At 45.1% G+C, this 25,115-nt stretch overlaps 1 protein-coding gene across 1 annotated transcript in view; it reads right to left on the reverse strand.

Moving 5' to 3' along the window:
* FYB2 (FYN binding protein 2) overlaps nt 1-25,115 on the reverse strand; it is a 102,228-nt gene that overhangs the window by 7,360 nt on the left and 69,753 nt on the right. Inside the window, exons 18-23 of the mRNA XM_030205638.1 lie at nt 24,844-24,933; nt 18,347-18,375; nt 14,762-14,804; nt 9,788-9,874; nt 6,428-6,509; nt 3,358-3,520 (exon numbers count right to left, since the gene is read on the reverse strand). Of these exons, the coding sequence (XP_030061498.1) occupies nt 3,358-3,520; nt 6,428-6,509; nt 9,788-9,874; nt 14,762-14,804; nt 18,347-18,375; nt 24,844-24,933 (494 nt within the window). The remainder of the gene's footprint in view (nt 1-3,357; nt 3,521-6,427; nt 6,510-9,787; nt 9,875-14,761; nt 14,805-18,346; nt 18,376-24,843; nt 24,934-25,115) is intronic.

The raw sequence follows: 25,115 nt of genomic DNA on the forward strand, positions 1-25,115 counted from the left end.
TAATTTTCTAAGAGGACCTGACACGGGCTGTGTTTCGGCAATGTGGCTGTGTCAGGGGTCAGCTTTATAAATGGGTGGCACCTATGAAATCATTGAACTTAAGTCAAGTGATGTGATCCAATATATACAACTAACTGAAGGAAAGTAACAATTCATTCGCAGCCTAAGAGACGCTACACATGTGAGTGAGCTGGAAAAGAAGGCCTCAGCGCGTGTAAAGTGCTTCAAAATACTTGCTTGATGCAACAGACTCGTTTGATTCAATCGTCCATTTCAGCGGTGTACCAAGGGCAGGGCAGTGGGGTCGGTCCGCCCTTGGTGCACGCTGCAAAGGGGTGCAGGGAGCAGCCGTGTGACTGTCGGCTCCACCGGTTCCTTCCTCCCTCTGCTATTACTTCCTGTTCTGGGGCAGAGGGAGCAGGGAACCGTCGAAGCCAACAGCCGCACGGCTGCTCCCAGCACCCCAGCAGGTAAGAATGAACCGGGGGGGGGGGCAGGGGGGACGATGATGCTACACCCGGGAGGGGGGTCGTGCTGCACCTGGAGGGGTGCGCAGCGGCGTTCCGCCCCAGGAACACCACTGGCTCATTATGTTTTTCCTGCTGTCCTCTGCACTTCAGGACTGATATTAAAGATGAGGCCAATGCAGGCCAATTTTTTTTTTTTTTTTAATGGAAAAAAGGAAGTGCAAACTGGCTTGTCTGCACAGCTGTGAAAACGGTGCATTGTCTGGATAAGGATTTCATTTATTATAATTTCTAAAGAGGGAAAAAAATCAACAGAAAAATTGGATAGGTAAGAAAAACAAAGGCATATCCAAAATGTATGTTTGACTTTTTCCCATATCTTAGATTTAGCTCTTACACACAGATGGTTCTGTGGTGCTTTTGATGCCATCAGGTTCCTCCTATGGAATCTGTCACCTTCCTGTTAGATAAACTATAACATTATACTGCGTTGTCACCCTCTTATCACCCATCCATCTTGCCCTGTTTCTCTCTCCCTTCCCCTATAAGGCTGTCATTGGAATGCTTTTATGTTTCACATATATATTTTGATCATTTTCTCATTTCTGATCTGAAGATGATGATTTTCCATTTGAAAGCTAATCAAAAACTGTTTTTAGTCCAATTAAAAAAAAAGTCATCATCTTCTTGTCTTTATTTTTTTTTGTTGTTGTTGTTACATTTGTACCCCGCGCTTTCCCACTCATGGCAGGCTCAATGCGGCTTACATGGGGCAATAGAGGGTTAAGTGACTTGCCCAGAGTCACAAGGAGCTGCCTGTGCCTGAAGTGGGAATCGAACTCAGTTCCTCAGGACCAAAGTCCACCACCCTAACCACTAGGCCACTCCTCCACGGTTGCTACTATTTGTGATTCTACAATTCCACTAGCAACATTCCATGTAGAAGTCGGCCCTTGCAGATCACCAATGTGGCCGCGCAGGCTTCTGTTTCTGTGAGTCTGACGTCAGACTCACAGAAACAGAAGCCTGCGCAGCCTTCTACATGGAATGTTGCTAGTGGAATAGCAACATTCCATGTAGAATCTCCAATAGCAGCAACATTCCATGTAGAATCTTCAATAGTAGAAACATTCCATGTAGAATCTCCAATATTATCTATTTTATTTTTGTTACATTTGTACCCTGCGCTTTCCCACTCATGGCAGGCTCAATGTGGCTTACATGGGGCAATGGAGGGTTAAGTGACTTGCCCAGAGTCACAAGGAGCTGCCTGTGCCTGAAGTGGGAATCAAACTCAGTTCCTCTGTTCCCCAGGACCAAAGTCCACCACCCTAACCACTAGGCCATTCCTCCACTTTATCATCTTTAAAAGGGCCCCAAAGTTTCTAATTTTGGGCTGGCCCTGTGGCTGTATTCTGTACTGTCATGGGGAGAAGATCTGGGCTCAATTCCCGGTTCAAGTCTACCACTTCCAGGGATGACTACAGATGCTAGTCAGACTTCACAGCTCTTAGAGTAAGGGCTTATGATTGCAGGGCTCCAGAAAAACTCCACAATTCATGGCTTTCAGACCTGGACTGTTGCAGCAATGAGTGGACTAAAGTTGTGCGGGAAGAAACAACAATAAAAAAAAAAAAGAAGAAAAAAAAAAAAAAGAAAAATATCCTTGACACCAGATCCCAGCCCTGCTTTCAGCTGCCATAAAAGTCCAGCAATAGTTTTAAATTAAGATGAAGGGCCTTATTCAATGAAGACTTTGCCGTAGATGCAGAATGTAGTTTAGCATACAACATTTATTTATTTAGATTTTGCTTACACCTTTTTCAGTAGTAGCTCAAGGTGAGTTACATTGAAGTACACTGGGTATTTCCCTGTCCCTGGAGGGCTCACGATCTAAGTTTGTACCTGAGGCAATGGAGGGTTAAGTGACTTATCCAAGATCACAAGGAGCAGCAGTGGGATTTGAACTGGCCACCTCTGGATTGCAAGACTGGTGCTCTAACCACTAGGCCACTCCTCCAGTAGCAACATTCCATGTAGAATCTCCAATAGTAGCAACATTCCATGTTGCACTGCACTAACCACTGGGCTGGGCTACTCCTCCACTAGCAACATTCCATGTAGAAGCCTGCCCTTGCCGCGCAGGCTTCTGTTTCTGTGAGTCTGACGTCCTGCACTTATGTGCAGGACGTCAGACTCACAGAAACAGAAGCCTGCGCAGCTGTGTTGCTGATCTGCAAGGGCAGGCTTCTACATGGAATGTTGCTAGTGGAATAGCAACATTAACATTCCATGTATAATCTCAAATAGTAGCAACATTCCATCTAGAATCTCCAACATTCCGTTTATTTTATTTAGATTTTGCTCACACCTTTTTCAGTAGTAGCTCAAGGTGAGTTACATTCAGGTACTCTGGCTATTTCTCTGTCCCAGGAGGGCTCACAATCTAAGTTTGTACCTGAGGCAATGGAGGGTTAAGTGACTTATCCAAGATCACAAGGAGCAGCAGTGGGATTTGAACTGGCCACCTCTGGATTGCAAGACTGGTGCTCTAACCACTAGGCCACTCCTCCACATTATCTCTGGACCCAAGTATTGTAGGCTAGGTTAGAGAGGAAGGATGGATGGTAGAACCTTACCATGGGCAAAAGCTTACAATTCATGGTAGTTATGTATGAAGGCTCCCGAGCTCACTATAAGGGAGTAGGAGATGGAATGGAGGCAGAACTGGCCCCACTCTCTTCCTGCTCAGACATGGAGGACATGGAAGGAAGCCTGACCTCAAAAGACAAGTAAAAAAACAAACAAAAAACAATTGCTCCAAAAGCAGATGAAACAAAAGGAAATGCAGATTGAAGGAAAATGTTTGATGGCTTCTTCTGCTACTCACATTTGCCCTCAGAGTTTCGACAAATAATTTGATTGTTGTCCGCTATGTCAATAACATCCAGTGTTTCTCCTTCTGTAATTCTTAAGTCCAGTTTCCCTCTCTTCAAGGCACTTACAGAAGAGTCTACTGTTGCAGTATTGAGGACAACAATCTCTTTTGTGTACTAGAAGGATGAAAAAAAGTTCAGCATCAAATTAAATTTCATATCTACAACTTTATGGTCCAGCAGCTCTCTAATTCCTAGGAACAGTGGCGTCGCGAGGGCAGCTGACACCCGGGGCGGGTCGCCGCTGCGCACCCCCCCCCCCCCGGGTGCAGCGCGACACACCCCTCCCCCATCCGGAGCGCAACCCCTCCCCCCCCCCCCCCCCGAGAACATAGAACATACCTGCTGGAAGGCGGTGAGGGGCGGGCGGGAGAGCCAATCTGCTGAGTGCACGCCACTGGGGGGTGTCGGCGCCTCGCTGTTTCCTTGCTCTCTCTGCTCCGGAACAGGAAGTAACCTGTTCCGGGGCAGAGAGAGCAAGGAAACAGCGAGGCGCTGACACCCCCCAGCGGCGTGGACCACCCCACCCACCTTCCTACGCCACTGCCTAGGAAATAGCAATAATTTTCTGTCTTCCTCTAAAGGTACTTCCATAAATACCTGCAACAGCTTTGGCCAGGAGCTGGCACGACAGAACATGAGGAAAGTGAGTTCTCAGGACATCACGACTCAGCACAGAGAAGCGATGACTTAGCACCTGATATCTGAAAGAATTTAACCAGGCAGGAGAGGCTCCTTCCAGGTTAAATCAGCAGAGCACAATATGTGCTGCTGAATACTCCCCTCTGACTGCCGCAGCCATATCCGGGCAGAGCTGGGTCGGTCCCAGAATTTATGAAGGCACTGGCAGTAAACAGTACCGGTACCCAAGTAACTAATTGGGCAAGCAGAAGCATTTAAATAGCAGTCCTAACTTAGCCTGGTTAGCTATGCAGGTATGGTATTGAATATTGTGCTGAGCCGGATATAGAATACAGATGCCCACATGTGGTCTAGCACTGAATATCCAAGTCTTAGGTAGGAGCCCTTTTGCAAAGCCTCAGTAGGCCTACCACATGGTAAAAAAGCACTACCATGGGACACGCTGAGGTATCCCATGGTAGTGTTCTGGTTACTGCGCGCTAATCCCGCGCTGGAAAATATTTTTTATATTCCAGCACTGGAGACGAGTCTGGGGGCGGAGAGTAGGCATGCCTGCGTGAATTGGATAGAATGGACATATTACCATATGCTACCTGATTAGCGTGGGAGCCCTTACCGCCTCCTAAATAGGTGGCAGGAAGGGCTCCTGGCGGTAACAGCCACACCAGTGGCTCAGGCCCATCCAACAGTAGCACACATTTAGTGGTAGCTGGTGGGGATCCCAAGCTCCGCCAGCTGAAGGCTTCCCCCTGATGGTAACGAAAACGCTACTCTCCACGACACCGGCACATTCTCAGTTTTCAGCGCATGCCTGCAGCAGACTGCCAAGGTGGAAAGAAGCGTTTTCCCGCCAGCTGAGATAGTTTTTTTTGGTTGTGGGTTGGGGGAAAACACTTGGTGCCCACCCAGTTCTTGCCTAGGCCCACCCAAAATCTGTTTTCTGGCTACGCCCCTGCCACACACTAATGGGGAAATCAGCACTTGGCCATTACAAAAAAAAAATCCAGAATGTGGCCATTTTACTGCCGCACTAAAAGTGTCCACAGCGCACAGGAAACCCATGTGCTGACAGCAACAGCGGTCACTTTTTAGTGATGGTTCGTAAAAAGGACCCCTTAGTGTCAGTTGCTGACTGAATATTGACTCATTATTTTCTATTCTTTGTTTTCGCCACCTCTCATTTCAAAGTATTTTTGCTCACACAGACATCAGAGAAAGAGTCAGTTCACAGACTATGGTCATACAGAAAGAGAAGATGATGCCTTCAATCAAAAGAAAATCAGAAATCGGCCATGGGAGGTATTTGCCCAGAAGAAAAATGGGACACACATCCTATACAGTGAAATTTATTACGACTCTGGATAATATTGCTACTTGGACAGAGTGTCCAGGTTATTTACTATGCTGCTAAAGGGGCAGTTACTACAAAGAAAGAACATTTTGTTGTGATTGATGAGCTGAGCACCCAACTGTCATTCCCTGAAGCCTGGCTCCTTGACTGATATAAATGAGGCCTGCACAACAGAAGGTGGCCACACACCATCCAGAGCCTGTGGCCCAAAACGGTTAAAAAGCAAAAGGTCTATTTGAAAGCGATGCCAAAGGCATTCTTCTTACCAGCCGCACCATTCAGATATAGATAAGATAAATTGCCCGTTGTACTGAGTCTGCTCATCATTTTGTCAGTTTCCTTCTTGGGTCTATTTTCTACGATGACTTGTGTTTTTCCCCCCCCCCCCCCTTTCTCTCTCCCTTAAATTAAAATTCTGAGCCGTCGGTACTTATTTCTAGTTTGGACGTACAGAAGGAGGGACGTAGAAGGAACTTTCAGACACAAAAAAATTTGCTGCTTTTCCAAAATGAACAACGTGAGGAGAGATGCAGTTCGCTTGACTGGGTGTGTTCGAACTCTCAGCTACCTTTACTTAAATACAGTGCCGTAGCGAGGGCAGCTGACACCCGGGGCAGGTCGCCGCTGCGCACCCCCCCCCCCCCCCCGGATGCAGCACGGCGCACCCTCCCTCCTCCGGAGCGCACCCCCCCCAGAGCGCGTACTTACAGGGAAGCGGCGAGGGAAAGCAGCGAGGGATGGGCGGGAGGGCCGAACCGCCCCAAGTGCATGTCGCTGGGAGCTGCGTTGGCTCTGCTGGTTCCCTGCTCTCTCTGCCCCGGAACAGGAAGTAACCTGTTCCGGGGCAGAGAGAGCAGGGAACCAGCGGAGCTGACATCCCCCCCAGCGGCGTGCACCCGGGGTGGACCGCCCCACCGGCCCCCCCCCCTTCCTACGCCACTGCTTAAATAACAAGTTTGTAAACGAGAGAGAGAGAGAGAGAGAGAAAGAAAGAGAGAGAGAAAGAAAGAGAGAGAGAGAGAGTTAACTACCTCAAACTTTTCTCGGAACAACTTTTCTTCTTTTGTCATTTTTTTGTTCTTTTCCTTTTCCAACATATTTTTGAAGATATTTCTGGGGGGAAAAATAGACAAACATATAAGAAGGTCTTTTGATGATTATATACGTTTTGTGTCTACAGATTGGAGAAAACCTCTTTAAAGCATCCAAAAGTTCTTAGTGGGCCCTGTTGACCCAGTTGCCTTAAAGTAAAATAAACAGGTAAAAGGCTACAGAGAGCAGCCAGGAAATTTTAATTTCAAATCATTTCCTGTACCTTTTCTGGGAATGTTTGCTTTATTTGTTTGGCCGTTTTGTTTGTCATGGGAGCAAAGTTGTTGCATGCACGCTCTTTGAATAGGGTGCCTACAATCAGTGGCGTTCCTAGGCTGGCTGACACCTGGGGCGGATCGCCGATGCACCCACCCCCGGGTGCAGTGTGACCCCCCGGGTGCACTTTTACCTGCTGGGGGGGGGGGGGGGGTGCCGCGCGCCTGTCGGCTCCGAGTCCGCTCGTTCCCTGCTGCTCCCTCTGCCCCGAAACAGGAAGTAACTTGTTCCGCGCAGAGGGAGCAGCAGGGAGGGAACGAGCGGACTCGGCCAACAGGCGCGCGGGCACCCCCCCCAGCGGCGTGCACCCGGGGCGGACCGCCCCAACCCCCTTGCTACGCCACTGCCTACAATGCAGATATGCGCAGTGGTTTGTGCACGCACAATGAGTGCCCTCCTTGCAAGTATTATGCACGCTCACAAAAGAGTGCGCACTGTTAGTAGCAAATGATAAAACATTCATTTTTGTGTTTTTCTCTGCTCGTTTTTATTTGATGACGTGTGACACCTTGCTGATGGTTTCCCATATTGTTGACAAAGTAACCAGACAGGGAGAAACAATATACATAAATAGCAAAACAAAGAAAATGAGCACAACTAGGCTACCTTCGAAAGCTAATCAAAAAAATGTACTTAGTCCAATAAAAAAGGTATCATCTTATTTTCTTTTCTCTGTTTTTATTTTATTTCTGTTGATTACCAAGCAGTAGTTCGAAAATTCCTGCTATCAATTACGACCATTGAGTAAGCTTAAGCCTTTACTACCTAGGACTGATTTTCAATAGGTGGTTCAGGCCATGATCGTTAGTGTTTTCGACTACTGCAACATTGTGTATTTGGGTCTATCAAAGTCTTGTTTGCAGGCATTGCAGATGGTCCAGAACTTGGCAGCTCGATTGGTGACTGGCCTTACACGGTTTGATCATATAGCACCTATATTGCAGCGACTGTGCTGGTTGCCTGTGGCACAGCGTGTTCAGTTCAAATTGCTGTTGCTGGTTCATCGGGGTTTACATCGTGATTCTCCCTGCTATCCGCGTGCAACTCTTCAGTATTATATACCATCAAGGGTGTTGCGCTCAGCAAATACTGATATTTTTTATTTTATTTTTATTACATTTGTACCCCGCGCTTTCCCACTCATGGCAGGCTCAATGCGGCTTACATGGGGCAATGGAGGGTTAAGTGACTTGCCCAGAGTCACAAGGAGCTGCCTGTGCCTGAAGTGGGAATCAACTCAGCTCCTCAGGACCAAAGTCCACCACCCTAACCACTAGGCCACTCCTCCACTGTTGCTACTATTTGAGCTATTCCACTAGCAACATTCCATGTAGAAGTCAGCCCAAGCAGATCACCAATGTGGCCACACAGGCTTCTGCTTCTGTGAGTCTGACGTCCTGCACGTACGTGCAGGACGTCAGACTCACAGAAACAGAAGCCTGCGCAGCCTTCTACATGGAATGTTGCTAGTGGAATAGCAACATTGCATGTAGAATCTCCAATAGTAGCAACATTCCATGTGGAATCTCCAATAGTAGCAACATTCCATGTGGAATCTCCAATAGTAGCAACATTCCATGTAGAATCTCCAATAGTATCTATTTTATTTTTGTTACATTTGTACCCCGCGCTTTCCCACTCATGGCAGGCTCAATGCGGCTTACATGGGGCAATGGAGGGTTAAGTGACTTGCCCAGAGTCACAAGGAGCTGCCTGTGCCTGAAGTGGGAATCGAACTCGGTTCCTCAGTTCCCCAGGACCAAAGTCCACCACCCTAACCACTAGGCCACTCCTCCATGCTTGTTGTACTAGATCTAAGACGTCTATATTTACAAGATTTGGAACTCTCTGTGGATTTTCCACAAGCATGGAATCAACTGCCTATTTCTTTGAAAACTCAACAGAACACTGCATCGTTTAAGCAAATATTGAAATGTCATTTGCTAGACCATCTTATTGATTGATGATGCATTGGGTGTTCTGCTGCTGCTGAATTTATGCTGAATTATTGTTATTGTATTGATGCTTGGGCTGTATTGTCATGTTTTATTGTCATTGTGTATGTTGAGTTGATACCGCAGGATACAAATAAATAAACATAACACTTTGAATATTGATCCCCTTAAATTTGTTTTATATTTTGTAACTTCTTTGTAATGTTTGCATTTCTTTGTGCTCAGGTTTTTTGTACGAGTATTGTTACTTGGTTGGTATATGGAAACTTATAAAAAAAAAATTAAAAAAAAATGACTTAGACAACGTTCTTCACTCAGTTGCAAGCAGGAAGAGGAGAGGACACTACCGAATCAATCTGTAGAACACAAGCTAGGAGTCAATCAGTGACCTAAGAATAAGGAAATATGCACATCTGTCTAGAGTGGATTAGGTTCATGACAATATGATCTTCCTTTCCCCACAGACTCAAAAGGAATTGTTGAGTATTCCTTATTTCATTGATTTAGGTTACCGCAGTTGATAACTGTATGGTAATTTAATAAGCCCCACCCAATGACACACAGCCAAACTAGAAGTAAAGTTCGCTTAGGAGAAAGATAACCGGTGGTCTTAATTTGAGCCATCTCTGATGAAAATCTATGAGAATTAACTGGTACATTGGTAATTGAATAAATTAACTATGAGGTGTATCAAGTGAAAGTACAGCCATACAAAGTGCAGGAACACTCGGTCCCTACGTCAGTCCGCAAGAGAGAGTCCAAGGAGTAGGGTAGAAAGGCTCTTCCAAAGGACCAAGGGAGACGTTAGTTCAAAAAGATGATCTTTATTGGAACAACTTTTTGAACTAATGTCTCCCTTGATCCTTTGGAAGAGCCTTTCTACCCTACTCTTGGACTCCCTCAAGTGAAAGTACATCACGTCTCCCAGTATGGAAGGAGTCGACCTAAATATTCAGCTCTGAAGCAAGAAAAAAAAATACCACTACTAAATATTATTCTATTCTTAATACATAAATAGAAAATGGATTCAAAAGGTGAAACACACTGAACAAATATTTATTTTTTTACCTTTCACACACTTCTGAGCTTCTTCGCTTTTCCGTTTCTTTTGGCATTGGAAATTTTCGCATCCAGTTTTTTAATACGTCTTTATCTCTAATGAAGAAGCAGAGCATTAGCCATAGCCTGGGAAATAAATATCACCCACTTACAACACAGCATGCACAAATCAATGACTTGCTCAAAGAGCAACCTACAAGTCAAATGGCCCTGTCTACTAAGCAGTGTTATAGGTACGTTAACATTTTTAACGTGCATTAACCATATAGATGCCTACAATATCCCTATAGGCACCTACATGGTTAGCGTGCTAAAAACACTAACATACTTTAGTAAACAGGGCCCAAGGACCGGTGTGCAGTTTTTTTAAACAGCACATTTAACTAAAGTGGAATAAGTTTTTGCACTTCTCACTTTAAGCACAAAAATCTGTGGTTTGGTACGTGGAAAGCCCATGCAGTAAGTGCAGGGGACATGCCCACAATCTACACTGCATCTGCACGCTGAGCAGGGCAGATTGGACTAGGGGTTAGATTTTATATATGGTACCTGAAAAATCTGCACAGAACAAATTTCCGCCTAAGCGTATTCTATAAACGGTGCGTACATTTAGGGGTGGTCTATAGAATATGCCACGTTGATATCCCAGCGCCTAGAACAATGCACATCCATTTACATCAAGGAAATGTGGTGTAAATACCAACACATAGATTTATTTATTTATTACATTTGTACCCCACATATTCCCACCTACAGTGGGGGAAATAAGTATTTGATCCCTTGCTGATTTTGTAAGTTTGCCCACTGACAAAGACATGAGCAGCCCATAATTGAAGGGTAGGTTATTGGTAACAGTGAGAGATAGCACATCACAAATTAAATCCGGAAAATCACATTGTGGAAAGTATATGAATTTATTTGCATTCTGCAGAGGGAAATAAGTATTTGATCCCCCACCAACCAGTAAGAGATCTGGCCCCTACAGACCAGGTAGATGCTCCAAATCAACTCGTTACCTGCATGACAGACAGCTGTCGGCAATGGTCACCTGTATGAAAGACACCTGTCCACAGACTCAGTGAATCAGTCAGACTCTAACCTCTACAAAATGGCCAAGAGCAAGGAGCTGTCTAAGGATGTCAGGGACAAGATCATACACCTGCACAAGGCTGGAATGGGCTACAAAACCATCAGTAAGACGCTGGGCGAGAAGGAGACAACTGTTGGTGCCATAGTAAGAAAATGGAAGAAGTACAAAATGACTGTCAATCGACAAAGATCTGGGGCTCCACGCAAAATCTCACCTCGTGGGGTATCCTTGATCATGAGGAAGGTTAGAAATCAGCCTACAACTACAAGGGGGGAACTTGTCAATGATCTCAAGGCAGCTGGGAGCACTGTCACCACGAAAACCATTGGTAACACATTACGACATAACGGATTGCAATCCTGCAGTGCCCGCAAGGTCCCCCTGCTCCGGAAGGCACATGTGACGGCCCGTCTGAAGTTTGCCAGTGAACACCTGGATGATGCCGAGAGTGATTGGGAGAAGGTGCTGTGGTCAGATGAGACAAAAATTGAGCTCTTTGGCATGAACTCAACTCGCCGTGTTTGGAGGAAGAGAAATGCTGCCTATGACCCAAAGAACACCGTCCCCACTGTCAAGCATGGAGGTGGAAATGTTATGTTTTGGGGGTGTTTCTCTGCTAAGGGCACAGGACTACTTCACCGCATCAATGGGAGAATGGATGGGGCCATGTACCGTACAATTCTGAGTGACAACCTCCTTCCCTCCGCCAGGGCCTTAAAATGGGTCGTGGCTGGGTCTTCCAGCACGACAATGACCCAAAACATACAGCCAAGGCAACAAAGGAGTGGCTCAGGAAGAAGCACATTAGGGTCATGGAGTGGCCTAGCCAGTCACCAGACCTTAATCCCATTGAAAACTTATGGAGGGAGCTGAAGCTGCGAGTTGCCAAGCGACAGCCCAGAACTCTTAATGATTTAGAGATGATCTGCAAAGAGGAGTGGACCAAAATTCCTCCTGACATGTGTGCAAACCTCATCATCAACTACAGAAGACGTCTGACCGCTGTGCTTGCCAACAAGGGTTTTGCCACCAAGTATTAGGTCTTGTTTGCCAGAGGGATTAAATACTTATTTCCCTCTGCAGAATGCAAATAAATTCATATACTTTCCACAATGTGATTTTCCGGATTTAATTTGTGATGTGCTATCTCTCACTGTTACCAATAACCTACCCTTCAATTATGGGCTGCTCATGTCTTTGTCAGTGGGCAAACTTACAAAATCAGCAAGGGATCAAATACTTATTTCCCCCACTGTATTTGCAAGCTCAATGTGGCTTACATAGTACCGTCAAAGGCGTTTTCCAATTCGGTTGATAAATACAAAGTTATATTGTGGTCAAATGAGGTAGGTGCGAATCAGGCGTCATGAGGGTCGAAGGGAATGAAGATTGTAAATTGTCCAGTACAATCATTGGTTATGCTGTGTTGCTGGGTGTGGGGGATTTATGTTGGATCGGTGGGACAGGCCTTTTTGAAGAGGTGGGTTTTTAGTGATTTCCTGAAGTTTAGGTGGTCATAGATTGTTTTCACAGCTTTTGGGCACACAGGTGCATATTCTATAACAGTGCATGTAAATTTTAGAATGACCATGAAACGCCCATTTCCCCCACCCATAACCACACCCCTTTTTGGCCATGCGCATTAAAATGTAGGCACTTTGCATTACAGAATATGCTTAGCGAGTTGTGCATGTAAATTCTAATAATTGCCTATTAATGCTCATTATTGCTTAAGTGCTGTTAAAAACGCTGATTGGCTTGTTAAGCCAATTAGGTTGCGCACGTTGTTATAGAATATGCTTGGATTTTGGTGCAGAATACTAGGCGTGATAGATAGAATTATGAGGTAGATGCACAAAAAAAAAAAAAAAAAAAAACAGCACCAAGAAAACAAAAAACTTGCAGGGTGCTATTCTAGAAATGACAGTCCAAGTTGGGTGTCATTTATAAGATAGCACTTTGAACGAGGGGCATAGCCAGACTTCGGCGGGGTACAGAGGCCGAGGTGAGGGGGCACATTTTAGCCCCCCCTGCACCGCCGGCCCCCGCCATTGCCGACTTTGCCCTCCCTGCCGCTGACCCTCTCGACCCCAACCCGCCGTCGCCTACCTTGGCTGGCGGGGGACCCCAACCCTCGCCAGCCAAGGTTCTCTTCTTCTCACAAAAGGCTTCCTTCTGTTTCTGATGTGCTGCACGTTGTACGTGCAAGACGTCAGAAACAGACGGAAGCCTTTTGCGAGAAGAAGAGGACCTTGGCTGGCGGGGGTTGGGGTCCCCCGCCAACAAAGGCAGGCAACAGCAGCTTGGTGGCGGGAGGGGGGGGTCGGGCGGGTCATTGGCAGGGGGTCCAGGGCCAAATCTATGGGGGCCCAACCCCCCCCCCCCCCCCCCCCCCCCCCGGCCCCACATAGCTACCCCACTGCTTAGAACCTATTTCTATACCAAACTTTGCATGAAAGGATTTATACCAGCTACAACTGGTGTGTAATTTAGGCACAGATCCCTGGTATTCAGTAATACTGAGCGCATATTAGTGAATATCCCTGACCCACCCATTGCACTTCCAGGGCCTCACAAGCTTTTGAGTTGCATGATATAAGATTTGCATACAGATCTTTATAGAATAGCATTTAGCAAGATGCGTGTGCAAATCCAAATTGTTGCCAATTAATGCCAATAATTGTGTAGCACCCAATTCTTGGTGGTAATTGACTCGTTAGTTGCGTATGCACCTCAGGATAGCATGCAGTTTTGCATGTGGAAATTTGCACAATCCGGGAGATATGCATCAGCAGATAGCATGGGTGCATTGATGCTGCTCGCCAAAGCATGTAGCATGGGTCCTGGTGTAAACTGCCAGAGACATGAACATAGAAACAGAGAAACATGACGGCAGATAAGGGTCGAATGGCCCATCCAATCTGCCCATCCTCAGTAACCACTAACTCCTCCTTTTCTTAAGGGATTCCACATGCTTTACCCACACTTTCTTAAATTGACACGGTCCTCATCTCCACGACCTCCACCAGGAAGCCATTCCACGCATCCACCACCCTTCTCCGTGAAAGAGTATTTGCTTAGATTTCACCTAAGCCTATTTCCACTTCACTTCATCCTATGCCCTTTCATTCTAGAGGTTTCCTTCATCTGAAAAAGGCTCACCTCCTGTACATTAATGCCACTGAGGTATTTAAACATCTCTATCATATCCCCTCTCTCCCGCCTCTCTTCCATGTTGAGGTTCATAAGCCTGTCCCTATACATTTTATGATCAAGATTGCTAACCAATTTTGTAGCCGCCCTCTGGACCGACTCCATCCTGTTTTTATCTTTCTGTAGGTGCGGTCTCCAGAATTGCACATAGTGCTCTAAATGGGGCCTCACCAGAAACTTATACAAGGGCACTATCACCTCTTTTTTCCTGCTGGTCATCCCTCTCCCTATGCACCTGAGCATTCTTCCGGCTTTGGCAGTCACCTTTTCCACCCGTTTGGCCACCTTAAGATCATCGGACACAATCACCTGACCCACCAACATCTGTGATGGTGCACCCAACCAACCTCCAACAGCGTTGCCCCCCTCCCCTGCATCAAGCTGCTTTATCTGATTCCCCCCTTGATCCCAACCTCCCATCATGGTGCCCCTCAAAGCCCCTCCCCTGGCACAAAGACCTCAGCATTTCCCACTCTCCCATAAACTCCCAATGCTATTCTATTAGGATCGTCTGGGTTCACCTTTTGTTATTGATCTCTGAATGTAATGGGACTGTTTAAAATTTGAATGAGGGACAGGTATAATTTAATTCTAGATTAATATTCTACATGCAAAGTTCAGGATAGGGCTTACATTTAAGGCAGGCTTAACAGTTGTCTTTTTAAAGAATAAAAACTTACATGGAAATCTTTGGATTTGGTTCAATATCATCATATATATCCTCTAGTAAAAGGAGATACAAACATATATGTATATTAAAAATCAGCAAAGGAATAATGTCATTAATACATACTTCGTGTAAAAATAGTGTGTGTGTGTGTGTGTGTATCTATATAGATAGGTAGATACACACACGCCACAGTATTATTCAAACTTAAAATTCATTTCAATATAAGTAACTTAAAATGAGTCAATTTATGATTTCACCGACTGTGATCAAGAGGGGAAGGGACTTAGAGATGTCGTATAATCAAAACATGACTGCTAACTAGCCAATGTCTTCAAGGCAGAACCAAACAAATGCTAAAATATCAATATTCTGCTGATCACTGGCTTCCAGACCAGCAAAGAATCATGTCCCCTTGCGATACCCTCAGCAGCTACTGCCCCCCACCCCCAATGTCTGGACCTGTTCTTACTAGACTACAAATCAGGCTAAGGTCCAGTTGCAGCATCAGATGTAAGAGGTGGATAGGACGCTTGACATATGTGCATTTTTCCTTCTCCTAGTGTCTGTACAAGAGGAAAGACCTGGGAAAGGAACATGTGTAGACAACCCTTGTGTGTCCTTACTGCCCAGTACTACTGCTATTATCAGGCCTAAGGCTGCCCCTTCCCCCAATTTACCTGAACAGGTTTGCACTTCAGGGGAGCCTGAAGGATGGGGAAGTTGAAGAGGGTGGCTTCAGGTACGCAGGACTCAGCAGGTGGGTCAGGAAACCATTTTTATTGATTTTACTTAGAAAAGTTAGCAACCCTAAATTACTACTACTACTTATCATTTCTATAGCGCTACTAGACGTACGCAGCGCTGTTAAAATGCAATCTCTGGTCATGTTTTTCTGATCATGCTGGCCCAGTATCCGATTCTGCTGCTATCTGTCCTCTTAACTCCATTTCCAGGGCTTCCTTTCCATTTATTTCTTTACTTTCCGCCTTTTTTCTTCATTTCTTGTCCTACATCCGTAAATAAAAGCTGGGTCCTCCGCAGACTTGACTGTCCAGTAGATCCAGCTTCTGCCTATTTTCTTCATCCATGTGTAGTTTTTCTCCTCTTCCTTTTCCCCTCATCTCATCTCCTTCCTCACTCTTCCCTCCATCCATGTCCAACATTTCTTCTCTCATCCTTCCCTCCATCCATGTCCAGCAACCCTCCTCTCCCCTGCCCTCTCCTCCATCCATGTCCAGCAACCCTCCTCTCCCCTGCCCTCCCCTCCATCCACCCATCCATGTCCAGCAACTCTCCTCTCCCCTGTCCCCCATCCAGCCATCCATACCCAGCAATTCTCTTCTCTCCCCTGCCCCCCCTCCAGCCATCCGTACCCAGCGATTCTCTTCTCTCCTCTTCCCCCCCCTCCAGCCATTCATACCCAGCGATTCTCCTCTCTCCCGATTACCTCCGTCGAAGCGGCCATGTCATTGAAAGCCCTGCCCGTCTCTAGCCTTCCCTTCGAGTTCGTTCCCTCAGAGTCCCACCCTCGCGGAAAGAGGAAATGATGTCAGAAGGCGGGACTCTGAGGGAACGAAGGGAAGGCTAGAGACGGGCAGTGCTTTCAATGATGTGGCCGCTTTGATGGAGGTAATAAAAATGATTTAAACCCCACCCAGGGTGGCGCAGGCAAACGAGGGCAGTGGTGGGAGGTGAGGTAAACAGGGTAAGCATGGCTTGTGGTGCCCTCCTGTCATGCTTACCTCATTTACTGGAGCCGGCTCGCCGTGCTGAACAACCAGCTCACAAGTTCTTTAAAAAATTAACAACCGGCTCTTGTGAGCTGGTGCGAGCTAGCTCCAACACACCACTGACTGTACAGCTGAATATCTTTTCAGACTGCCATGGCACTCCTGGTATGGCCCAGGGGCAGAGTCTGCGGACACCAACGTGACAATTTTCAGTGATGCTATCCAGATACGCAACATAAAAAGCTCTCAGCTATCTTAAGTGTCTCTGCTTAACCTTTGAATATTGCTGCTCACTACCATATCTGGTTATTCAGCGGCAGCCACTAGCCTGCGGATTCTATATAGTGTGCCTAGAGATCCACGATGAAATCCAAACGTATTCTACAATGCCGCACATAACTTAATTGGCTTAACAAGCTAATCAACATAACAGCTCTTAAGCAATGAGCACTAATGGGCAATAATTAGAATTCACATGCACAACTCGCTAAGCGCATTCTGTAATGCAGCGAGCCTAACTTCTAATGCGTGCAAGCAAAAATGGGCATGGTTATGGGCGTTTTGAGAGTGTTCTGAAATTTACACGTGTAGTTATAGAATATGGTCCAGTGTGCCTAAATCTAGGTGCTGGGATTTACACCACATTTTTGCTGGTGTAAATGGATGCGTGTAGTTTTAGGCGCTGAGATATCAACTAAGTGTATTCTATATACCGCACCTAAATCTAGGCGCCGCTTATAGAACATGCTATGCTGGCGTTGATTTCCGCACCAACTTTTTAGGTACCGAATATAGAATCTCCCCTTATATGGACACTGCTACTGAATATCTGGATTTATTTAGTCTGTTGTTGTTACATTTATACCCCGCGCTTTCCCACTCATGGCATGCTCAATGCGGCTTACATGGGGCAATGGAGGGTTAAGTGACTTGCCCAGAGTCACAAGGAGCTGCCTGTGCCTGAAGTGGGAATCGAACTCAGTTCCTCAGGACCAAAGTCAACCACCCTAACCACTAGGCCACTCCTCCACTGTTGCTACTATTTGAGATTCTACATGGAATGTTGCTGCTATTCCACTAGCAACATTCCATGTAGAAGTCAGCCCTTGCAGATCACCAATGTGGCCATGCAGGCTTCTGCCGTGCAGGCTTCTGCACGTACGTGCAGGACGTCAGACTCACAGAAACAGAAGCCTGCGCAGCCTTCTACATGGAATGTTGCTAGTGGAATAGCAACATTCCATGTAGAATCTCCAATAGTAGCAACATTCCATGTAGAATCTCCAATAGTATCTATTTTATTTTTGTTACATTTGTACCCCGCGCTTTCCCACTCATGGCAGGCTCAATGCGGCTTACATGGGGCAATGGAGGGTTAAGTGACTTGCCCAGAGTCACAAGGAGCTGCCTGTGCCTGAAGTGGGAATTGAACTCAGTTCCCCAGGACCAAAGTCCACCACCCTAACCACTAGGCCGCGTGGTTGGTTTAAGAAAATGTTAATTGCTGTGGACTGAATAGAGGAATAGTTTTCCAGCAGTCCTATGAGATATATCTGCATACAGATTTTGAATGCCCTGCATTATATTTCTTTTCAACGTGTATAGTAAATAAAGTTTATACCCATGGAGATTAAAATGCCACACAGTCTCTGTAAACTAGCAAGCCCATAAACAAAAAGGCAAAGAAAAAAAAATCGTAATTGAGAGAGAGAGACTTTTGTCTTAAAATATAGAAGCAGCCAAACAAATCTTAGAAAAGCAATAACATCTTGGCATTCAAAATAATTATTGGGCCTCCTCTCATTTGCTGTGCAGTAATCACTAGCGCGGCTTTGTAAAAGAAGCCCTCCTGGTAGGACACTCACCTAAATTTGGCATTGAAACTGAAAGATTGCTGTCAGAGAGGAAGAAAAAAAAACCCCAAAACAAAGCATTAGAAAAAAAATGTAAATACAAAACTAAATATGAACATATTATAGTGAGCCAGCCAACTAAACAGAAGAGTATTCATCCATCTGGCCATCCATCCCGGGCCCATTCACAGTTTATTTTGTCCACATGTCCTGTTTTATTTAGTATAAACTGAGTGCTAAAGTTTACACATGAAACATACCCAAGCTATTGGGTAGAGTACACATTACTGAATTTTGTTTCTTTCTGTTTACTTCTTCATCCCTTTTTTTTTTTTTTTTTTTTTTTTTAAATAAGCTTCACAATGTAAGAATAGCCATACTGGGTCAGACCAATGGTCGAACTAGCCCAGCATCCTGCTTCCAGCGGTGGCCAATCCAAGTCACAAGTACCTGGCAGAAACCCAATTAGTAGCAAGATTCCGGAATCCCACAGAGTAGCAAGATCCCATGCTACAAATCCCGGGTAAGCAGTGGCTTCCCCCATATCCCCAGAGGGCTTGTAAAGAGAGCAAAAGCTTGCAACTTCTCCGAGCATTAGAGGTAAACCCATTCAGCTCTCCACGGATGACCCCCCCCAACCTCTTTCTTTTTCCAACTGAACCCTTAAGTGCTTCACTTTATCTGTGGAAAACTACAAGAACAACAAATTAATCTGGATGGATAATCTCAACGGTCAACATAGTAAAACAAAGCAACTTCATGGGCTAGGAGAGCAACCATCAAATCTTAGGGTTAATGCTGAATGCCATCATACACTGCAGGAGACGTGATCAAATATCAGGAATGGGGAGGCTTACAAGAAAAGAAAGAAGTCAGATGGCAGCGCTCAAGCTTTTGCTGTCTATTGCTGGTGTTATGCCCAGAAATTCAATGCCGAGCCATGTCTGGGCTTCAGCGTTGAATTTCCGGGTTTCTGGAGCCAGCTGAACCATAGCCGGTTAAAGTGTGATAATCAGCACTTAACTGGCTATGGAGCACCACATAAAGATAAGACTGACTTCTATGTTGACCTTGGCCGTTTGAGTGCTGAATATCAGCACCTAACTGGCCCAAGTGCCAAGCCCACCACCAGAATGCCCCCAAAACAGCCAGTTTTGGCACTAACTGGTCACCTTCAGAGGCATCAACCAGATAAATGCCATTGAAAATGACCGGTTAATTTTGAACATGCGATTTAACTGACCAGGAGCCATTTCTGGCTGGTTAAATCGCTTTGATTATTGACCCCTTTGGAAGGGCCTCGTTTGCTGGAGAATGTAGTGACAGCAGCTGGCCTTACAGAGTTTAAGGGGGGTTTGGACAGATTCCTGAAGGAAAAGTCCATTGAACATTATTAAATTTTTTTTTTTTTTTGGGGGGGGGGGTGGGGTTGCCGGGTTCTTGAAGCCTGGATTGGCCGCTGTCAAAGACAGGATGCTGGGCTTGATGGACCCTTGGTCTTTTCCCAGTATGGCTGTGCTTATGTGGGTCCTTTTACTAAGCTGTGGTAAAAATTAGCCTTAGTACAAACCTTATGCAGGTCTTTCTCATGTGCTGAGGTTAATTTTTTACTGTGGCCGTAAAAACCACGATTTTCTATTTTTCCATTAATAGCCATTAGCATGCAGCCATTAAAAAAAAAAAACATGTGATAGCCAGTAAGTGAGGAGTAATTCAGACGCACTAACTAGTTAGCTTAGGAATGCCCACTCCCTGCCCCCGACATGCCCCCTCAAAAAATACAACCCCCCCCCCCCATTTTGCCCAGCAGTTAGTATGTGCACATGGCAAAACTAAGGCAGAACGCTTTAGCCTTACAACCTAATGCAACTGTGTAAAAAAGGACCCCTAAATTTGTACCTGAACCAATGGAGGGTTAAGTGACCTGCCCAAAATCACAAGAAGCTGCAGTGGGATTGAAATTGGGCATCCCTGGTTTTCAACCTGTTGCTCCAAGCACTAGGATAGATAGTCCTCCAAATTCACCTGCTAAATAAAACACCCTTGGATAAGCCTAGGTTTCTTAACACTGTGGTGCTGTAGGAGATGTTAAGCTGTTTGAGATTTCCAATCTTTCAAAAATGTGGTTAGGTTTCTACAGTATAAACATGGCTCTCTTTGGTGTACGTGGCGTTGTGCTTTGGTTTCTGATAGGGACAACTATATGCCTCGCTAACAGGATTGGGTTGTTTTAAATACTCCTTTTTAACGGCTGAGGTATGCAACATGGCGCACTGGTGCCTAGTTAGGAATGCATACAGGGTGAAAACAAAAATCTGTGGGTCATTTTGAACCTTTTTAAAATTCAGTTCACACATTCACATTTATGAAAATATTTTTATGCATGTGCAAATCAACTTTGTTGGGTCCTTTTACTAAGGTGCGCTGAAAAATGGCAGGCGCTAGTGTAAGCACGCACAGATCTATTTTTCAACGCCTTCTGTCTCGCTGCACCCTACGCCTGGAATAAACTTCCTGAGCCCCTACGTCTTGCCCCATCCTTGGCCACCTTTAAATCTAGACTGAAAGCCCACCTCTTTAACATTGCTTTTGACTCGTAACCACTCGCCTCCACCTACCCTCCTCTCTTCCTTCCCGTCCACATTAATTGATTTGATTTGCTTACTTTATTTATTTTTTGTCTATTAGATTGTAAGCTCTTTGAGCAGGGACTGTCTTTCTTCTATGTTTGTGCAGCGCTGCGTATGCCTTGTAGCGCTATAGAAATGCTAAATAGTAGTAGTAGTAAAAAATGCCTTTTTAAAACTTTTGGCCAAAAATGGATGTTCGGCAAAATGAAAATTGGCGTGTGTCAATTTTGGGTCCGAGATCTTACCGCCACTCATTGACTTAGCAGTAAGATCTCACACGCTAACCGGGCGGTAGTGGTCTACATGGCCTTCTACCGTCCGGTTAGCGCTACGCACCAGAAAACAAAAAATCATTTTCTAGCGCATATAGTGGACATGCGTAAAAAATGAAGTTACTGCCCGGGCCACGTGATAGCTGGGCGGTAATTCCAAATTGACATGTATTAGGTGCACGTAGGCGCCTACGCAGCTTAGTCAATGAGCCCCTGTGTGCATTAAAAGTTGTAAGTTAACATGTGAGAATTAATTTCACACACACAAAGTGCATAACGATACATTAAAAACTTCATAGCACAGCATATAAAATGTGAGGGATCCAGGAGTCAACAGTGGAACCGGGAGGTCTCAACAAAAGCATCGAATGGAATGCGTATTCCTAACTTCTCATGGACCACCTTTAAAGGCGTGACCTTAAGGGGTGGTAAGGACATTCTGCTTTTTCACTGGGATTGGTCTGTTCAGGTCATCCCGTGATTTAAATTCTCAAGTACCGTACACTCCCCTGCGCCATCTTTTTGTGATTTATGTTCAGACTAAGTTCCTGTGGTTATGCTCTTTATTGATATTTGAAGTTATAGGAGCGCCCTTCCTGAAGCAGCTAAAGAACTGGCGAAACAAGGCGCACTTGTTGAAGGGCAAAAGGCGTCATCTTGTAAACTGTGGCCAATAAGTGGAGCGAAGGAGGACTGCGGTTCCCTATTCCATGTATACATGAGTATGAGAGGGACAACCTTTTGAGAATATTTTCAAGTTTTCACGGACTCAAGTTTCCAGCTAAGTACCCGGTGGACTTCCTTCTGTTGTTGGGGATCCTGAGGGGGGGGGGGGGGGGGGGCTATATATTAAGGTTGACCTATATTTGTGGATTTGGGGATGGTGGCAAAGTTCCAGGTATTAGTTTGTGTTAGTGGTGTTTGCAATTGGGGGATTATCAGGTGGAAAGGGGTTTTTCATAGTCATCCGGTTTTCTCAACTATGATGAGTTTTTACGGTTGATATTTTTTTTCCCTTTTCCTCCTGACTGGAACCTAAGATAGTAAAGGACTCCACATATTATAGGGAGAGTTCCTAATACGTATTTGGAGATTTGAGGTTCCTATTTGAGTAAATTAGTTATGTTGATTCCCGTGTTGGAATCTTTAAGTATACTCCCAAAAACACCCGCAAACTGAATTTGGTACTTTCAAACTTCTTAGAGGAGTCTTATATTTATTTAGCAAGTTTGAATTTCCCTGTATTATATAGAATTTTCTTTAAAAGTAGTATACCATGCCATATTTTGTATTGCTTGGATATTTTTACTGCTCTAATTGCCTCCTGCTCATGTTTGATCTATTCTTACTGTACACCGCCTTGATGCCTTTAAAAAGGCGGTAGATAAATCCTAATAAATAAATAATTACTATTACAGAAATGCCCATTTATGCTAACATTATCTACCAGATTCTATATAATGCACTTAGGGCCCGGTTTTTACTAAGCCACGCTAGCATTTTTAGTGCATGCTAAGCATTAGTGCATGCTAACCATGTACATGCCCATAATGGGTGTCTACATGGTTAGCATGTGGTAATTTTTAGCACATGCTAAAAACGCTAGCACACCTTATTAAAAACAGGGCCCTTGGTGTATTCTATACCTAGGCATGTAACTTGATTGGCTTAACAAGTTAATCAGCGTTGATAACAGCACTTAATAAGCAGTGAACACTAATTAGCTATAATAAGAGTTTACGCGAATAAATCCCTAAGCATATTCTGTAACATAATGCCTAAATTCTAATGTGCACAGTTCAAAAGGGGCGTGTCTATGGCAAGGGAAATGGGCGTTCCAAAATTTACACACGTACTTATAGAATATGGCCCCCTGCGTGCAAATTTACGTGCAGTGATTTATGCCACATTTTCACTGGTGTAGATTGACCCACGTAGGTTTAGGCCCTGGAATCTCAATTAAGCGCATTCTATATGTGCTTAAATCTAGGCACAGCTTATAGAATACGCTTAGGCAGAAACATTTACCACACTGATTTTTTAGGTGCAGTATATATAATCTGGCTCTATATGGCAACATTGAAGCATCACCACTATTGCTAGGTCAGTGGCTGGCACAAATGACCAGTACTCAATGTTGCAGTTCCACACGGAACTGTGAATATTCTAGATCCTTAGCGTGTAAGTGCTGGGCACAGCCCTGCCCCCTTGTAGTTACATGCTATAAATTTTCCACGTTAAGTTTCAAGAATTGTGAAGAAAGGTGGGGGTGGGGAGGGGGAATTCAATCAGCATTAGGGTTTTAAGTTGCATGAATTGGTCCTTAATGTGATTTAAACAGTCCTAATGCCTCTTTTTTAAAAAAAATACCATAGTGATATTTAAGTCGCCATGGGTTGGTTAGTAACAAGATGCAAAAACATGCATTTGCCTATTTTGCATCTCATTACTATGCAAATACTAGCCACTACTCAATTGCCCTCCCCTTGTCCCTTCCTTCCTTCTCACCCATTACTTCCCTCACCCATAACTGTCTTGTCTGTCTGTATTATTTAGATTGTAAGCTCTTTTGAACAGGGACTGTCTCTTTGTATCAGGTGTTCAGCGCTGCGTGCATCTGGTAGCGCTATACAAATGCTAATAATAATAATAATAATAATAAAATACCCTAACACGACTTGTGGTGATACACTGCAAGTCACTTTAGGGTGCAAAAACCATGGTAAAATAACCCTCGCTTTTTGCAGGGGTTATTATACAGTTTGGGAGCATCGGACCAAAAAACAGTGGCCCGATGCTCCCGGGCCACTAGCTGAGCGTCTCCAGACTTGTGCCCCCCCCCCCCCCCAGAGTTGAAGCCCCCCAATCCCCCTCCTGAAAGTTTGGTGGTCCAGGGTGGGGGTCTTCCATGGTCCATGGGGCTCTTTGGGCAAGAGAAAAGTCCAGTCACTCCTGCCCTGTCCAGCGCCACCTTCAAAATGACTTGTTTTGTGGCCCGATGCTTCCAGGCCACTATAACAACGCTGCTTGAGAGTTAGCTACTCTAAGGTAGGATTCAGAAACCTGCGGTACTGGGATCCTGCAGATTGCTGAATCCCATAGGAAATCAAGGTGTGATAAAAGGTGAACTTTTACCTAACCTTGATTAATCCTCCCTCCCCCACCAAGCACAGTTGCGCGCTTTACTGCAATTAGTGCCAATGAACTCCAATTTATCAGTTATTATTAGTGAAGGAGTAGCCTAGTGGTTAGAGCACCAGGCTTGACATTCAGAGGTGCTCGGTTCAAATCCCACTGCTGCTGCTTGAGATCTTGGGCAAGTCACTTAACCCTCCATTGCCTCAGGTACAAACTTAGATTGTGAACCCTCCAGGGACAAAAATACCCAGTGTACCTGAATGTAACTCACCTTGAGCTACTATTGAAAAAAGGTGTGAGCAAATCCAAATAAACAACTTTATGTACATTAAGTGACAATTCTACAAGCTGCACATGTAAATTTCACACCTAGCATGAAAATGTGAGCACTATATTATAGAATTTGGGGGGGGGGGGGGGGGGGTTACTGTGTAAGACTGAAGACCAGTAATGTCAAAATGATCCTTACTCCAATTTTTCCTTAGGTTTGTAATTCTTCAGCTTAAACAACTTTTCTTTCATGAAAAACTTCCCCAGTCTCTTCGGTTTTCCATCCTCCCTGGAGGTACAGAGCAGAAGAATGTTACGTCGTCTCCTCGTTTCTCTTTAGTTCATTCATTCTTCAAATCAGGTATTTAGAACATAAAGGGACAGTGCCTGGATTGCAGACAGGGTCACCGAGAGACTAGGTCGGGCACGGGGCAAGGCCGCCCCGCCTCCGCCCCCCCCCTGCCGCTGCCG

Source organism: Microcaecilia unicolor, chromosome 6, assembly GCF_901765095.1.
Source record: "Microcaecilia unicolor chromosome 6, aMicUni1.1, whole genome shotgun sequence".
Classification (NCBI taxonomy): Eukaryota; Metazoa; Chordata; class Amphibia; order Gymnophiona; family Siphonopidae; genus Microcaecilia; species Microcaecilia unicolor.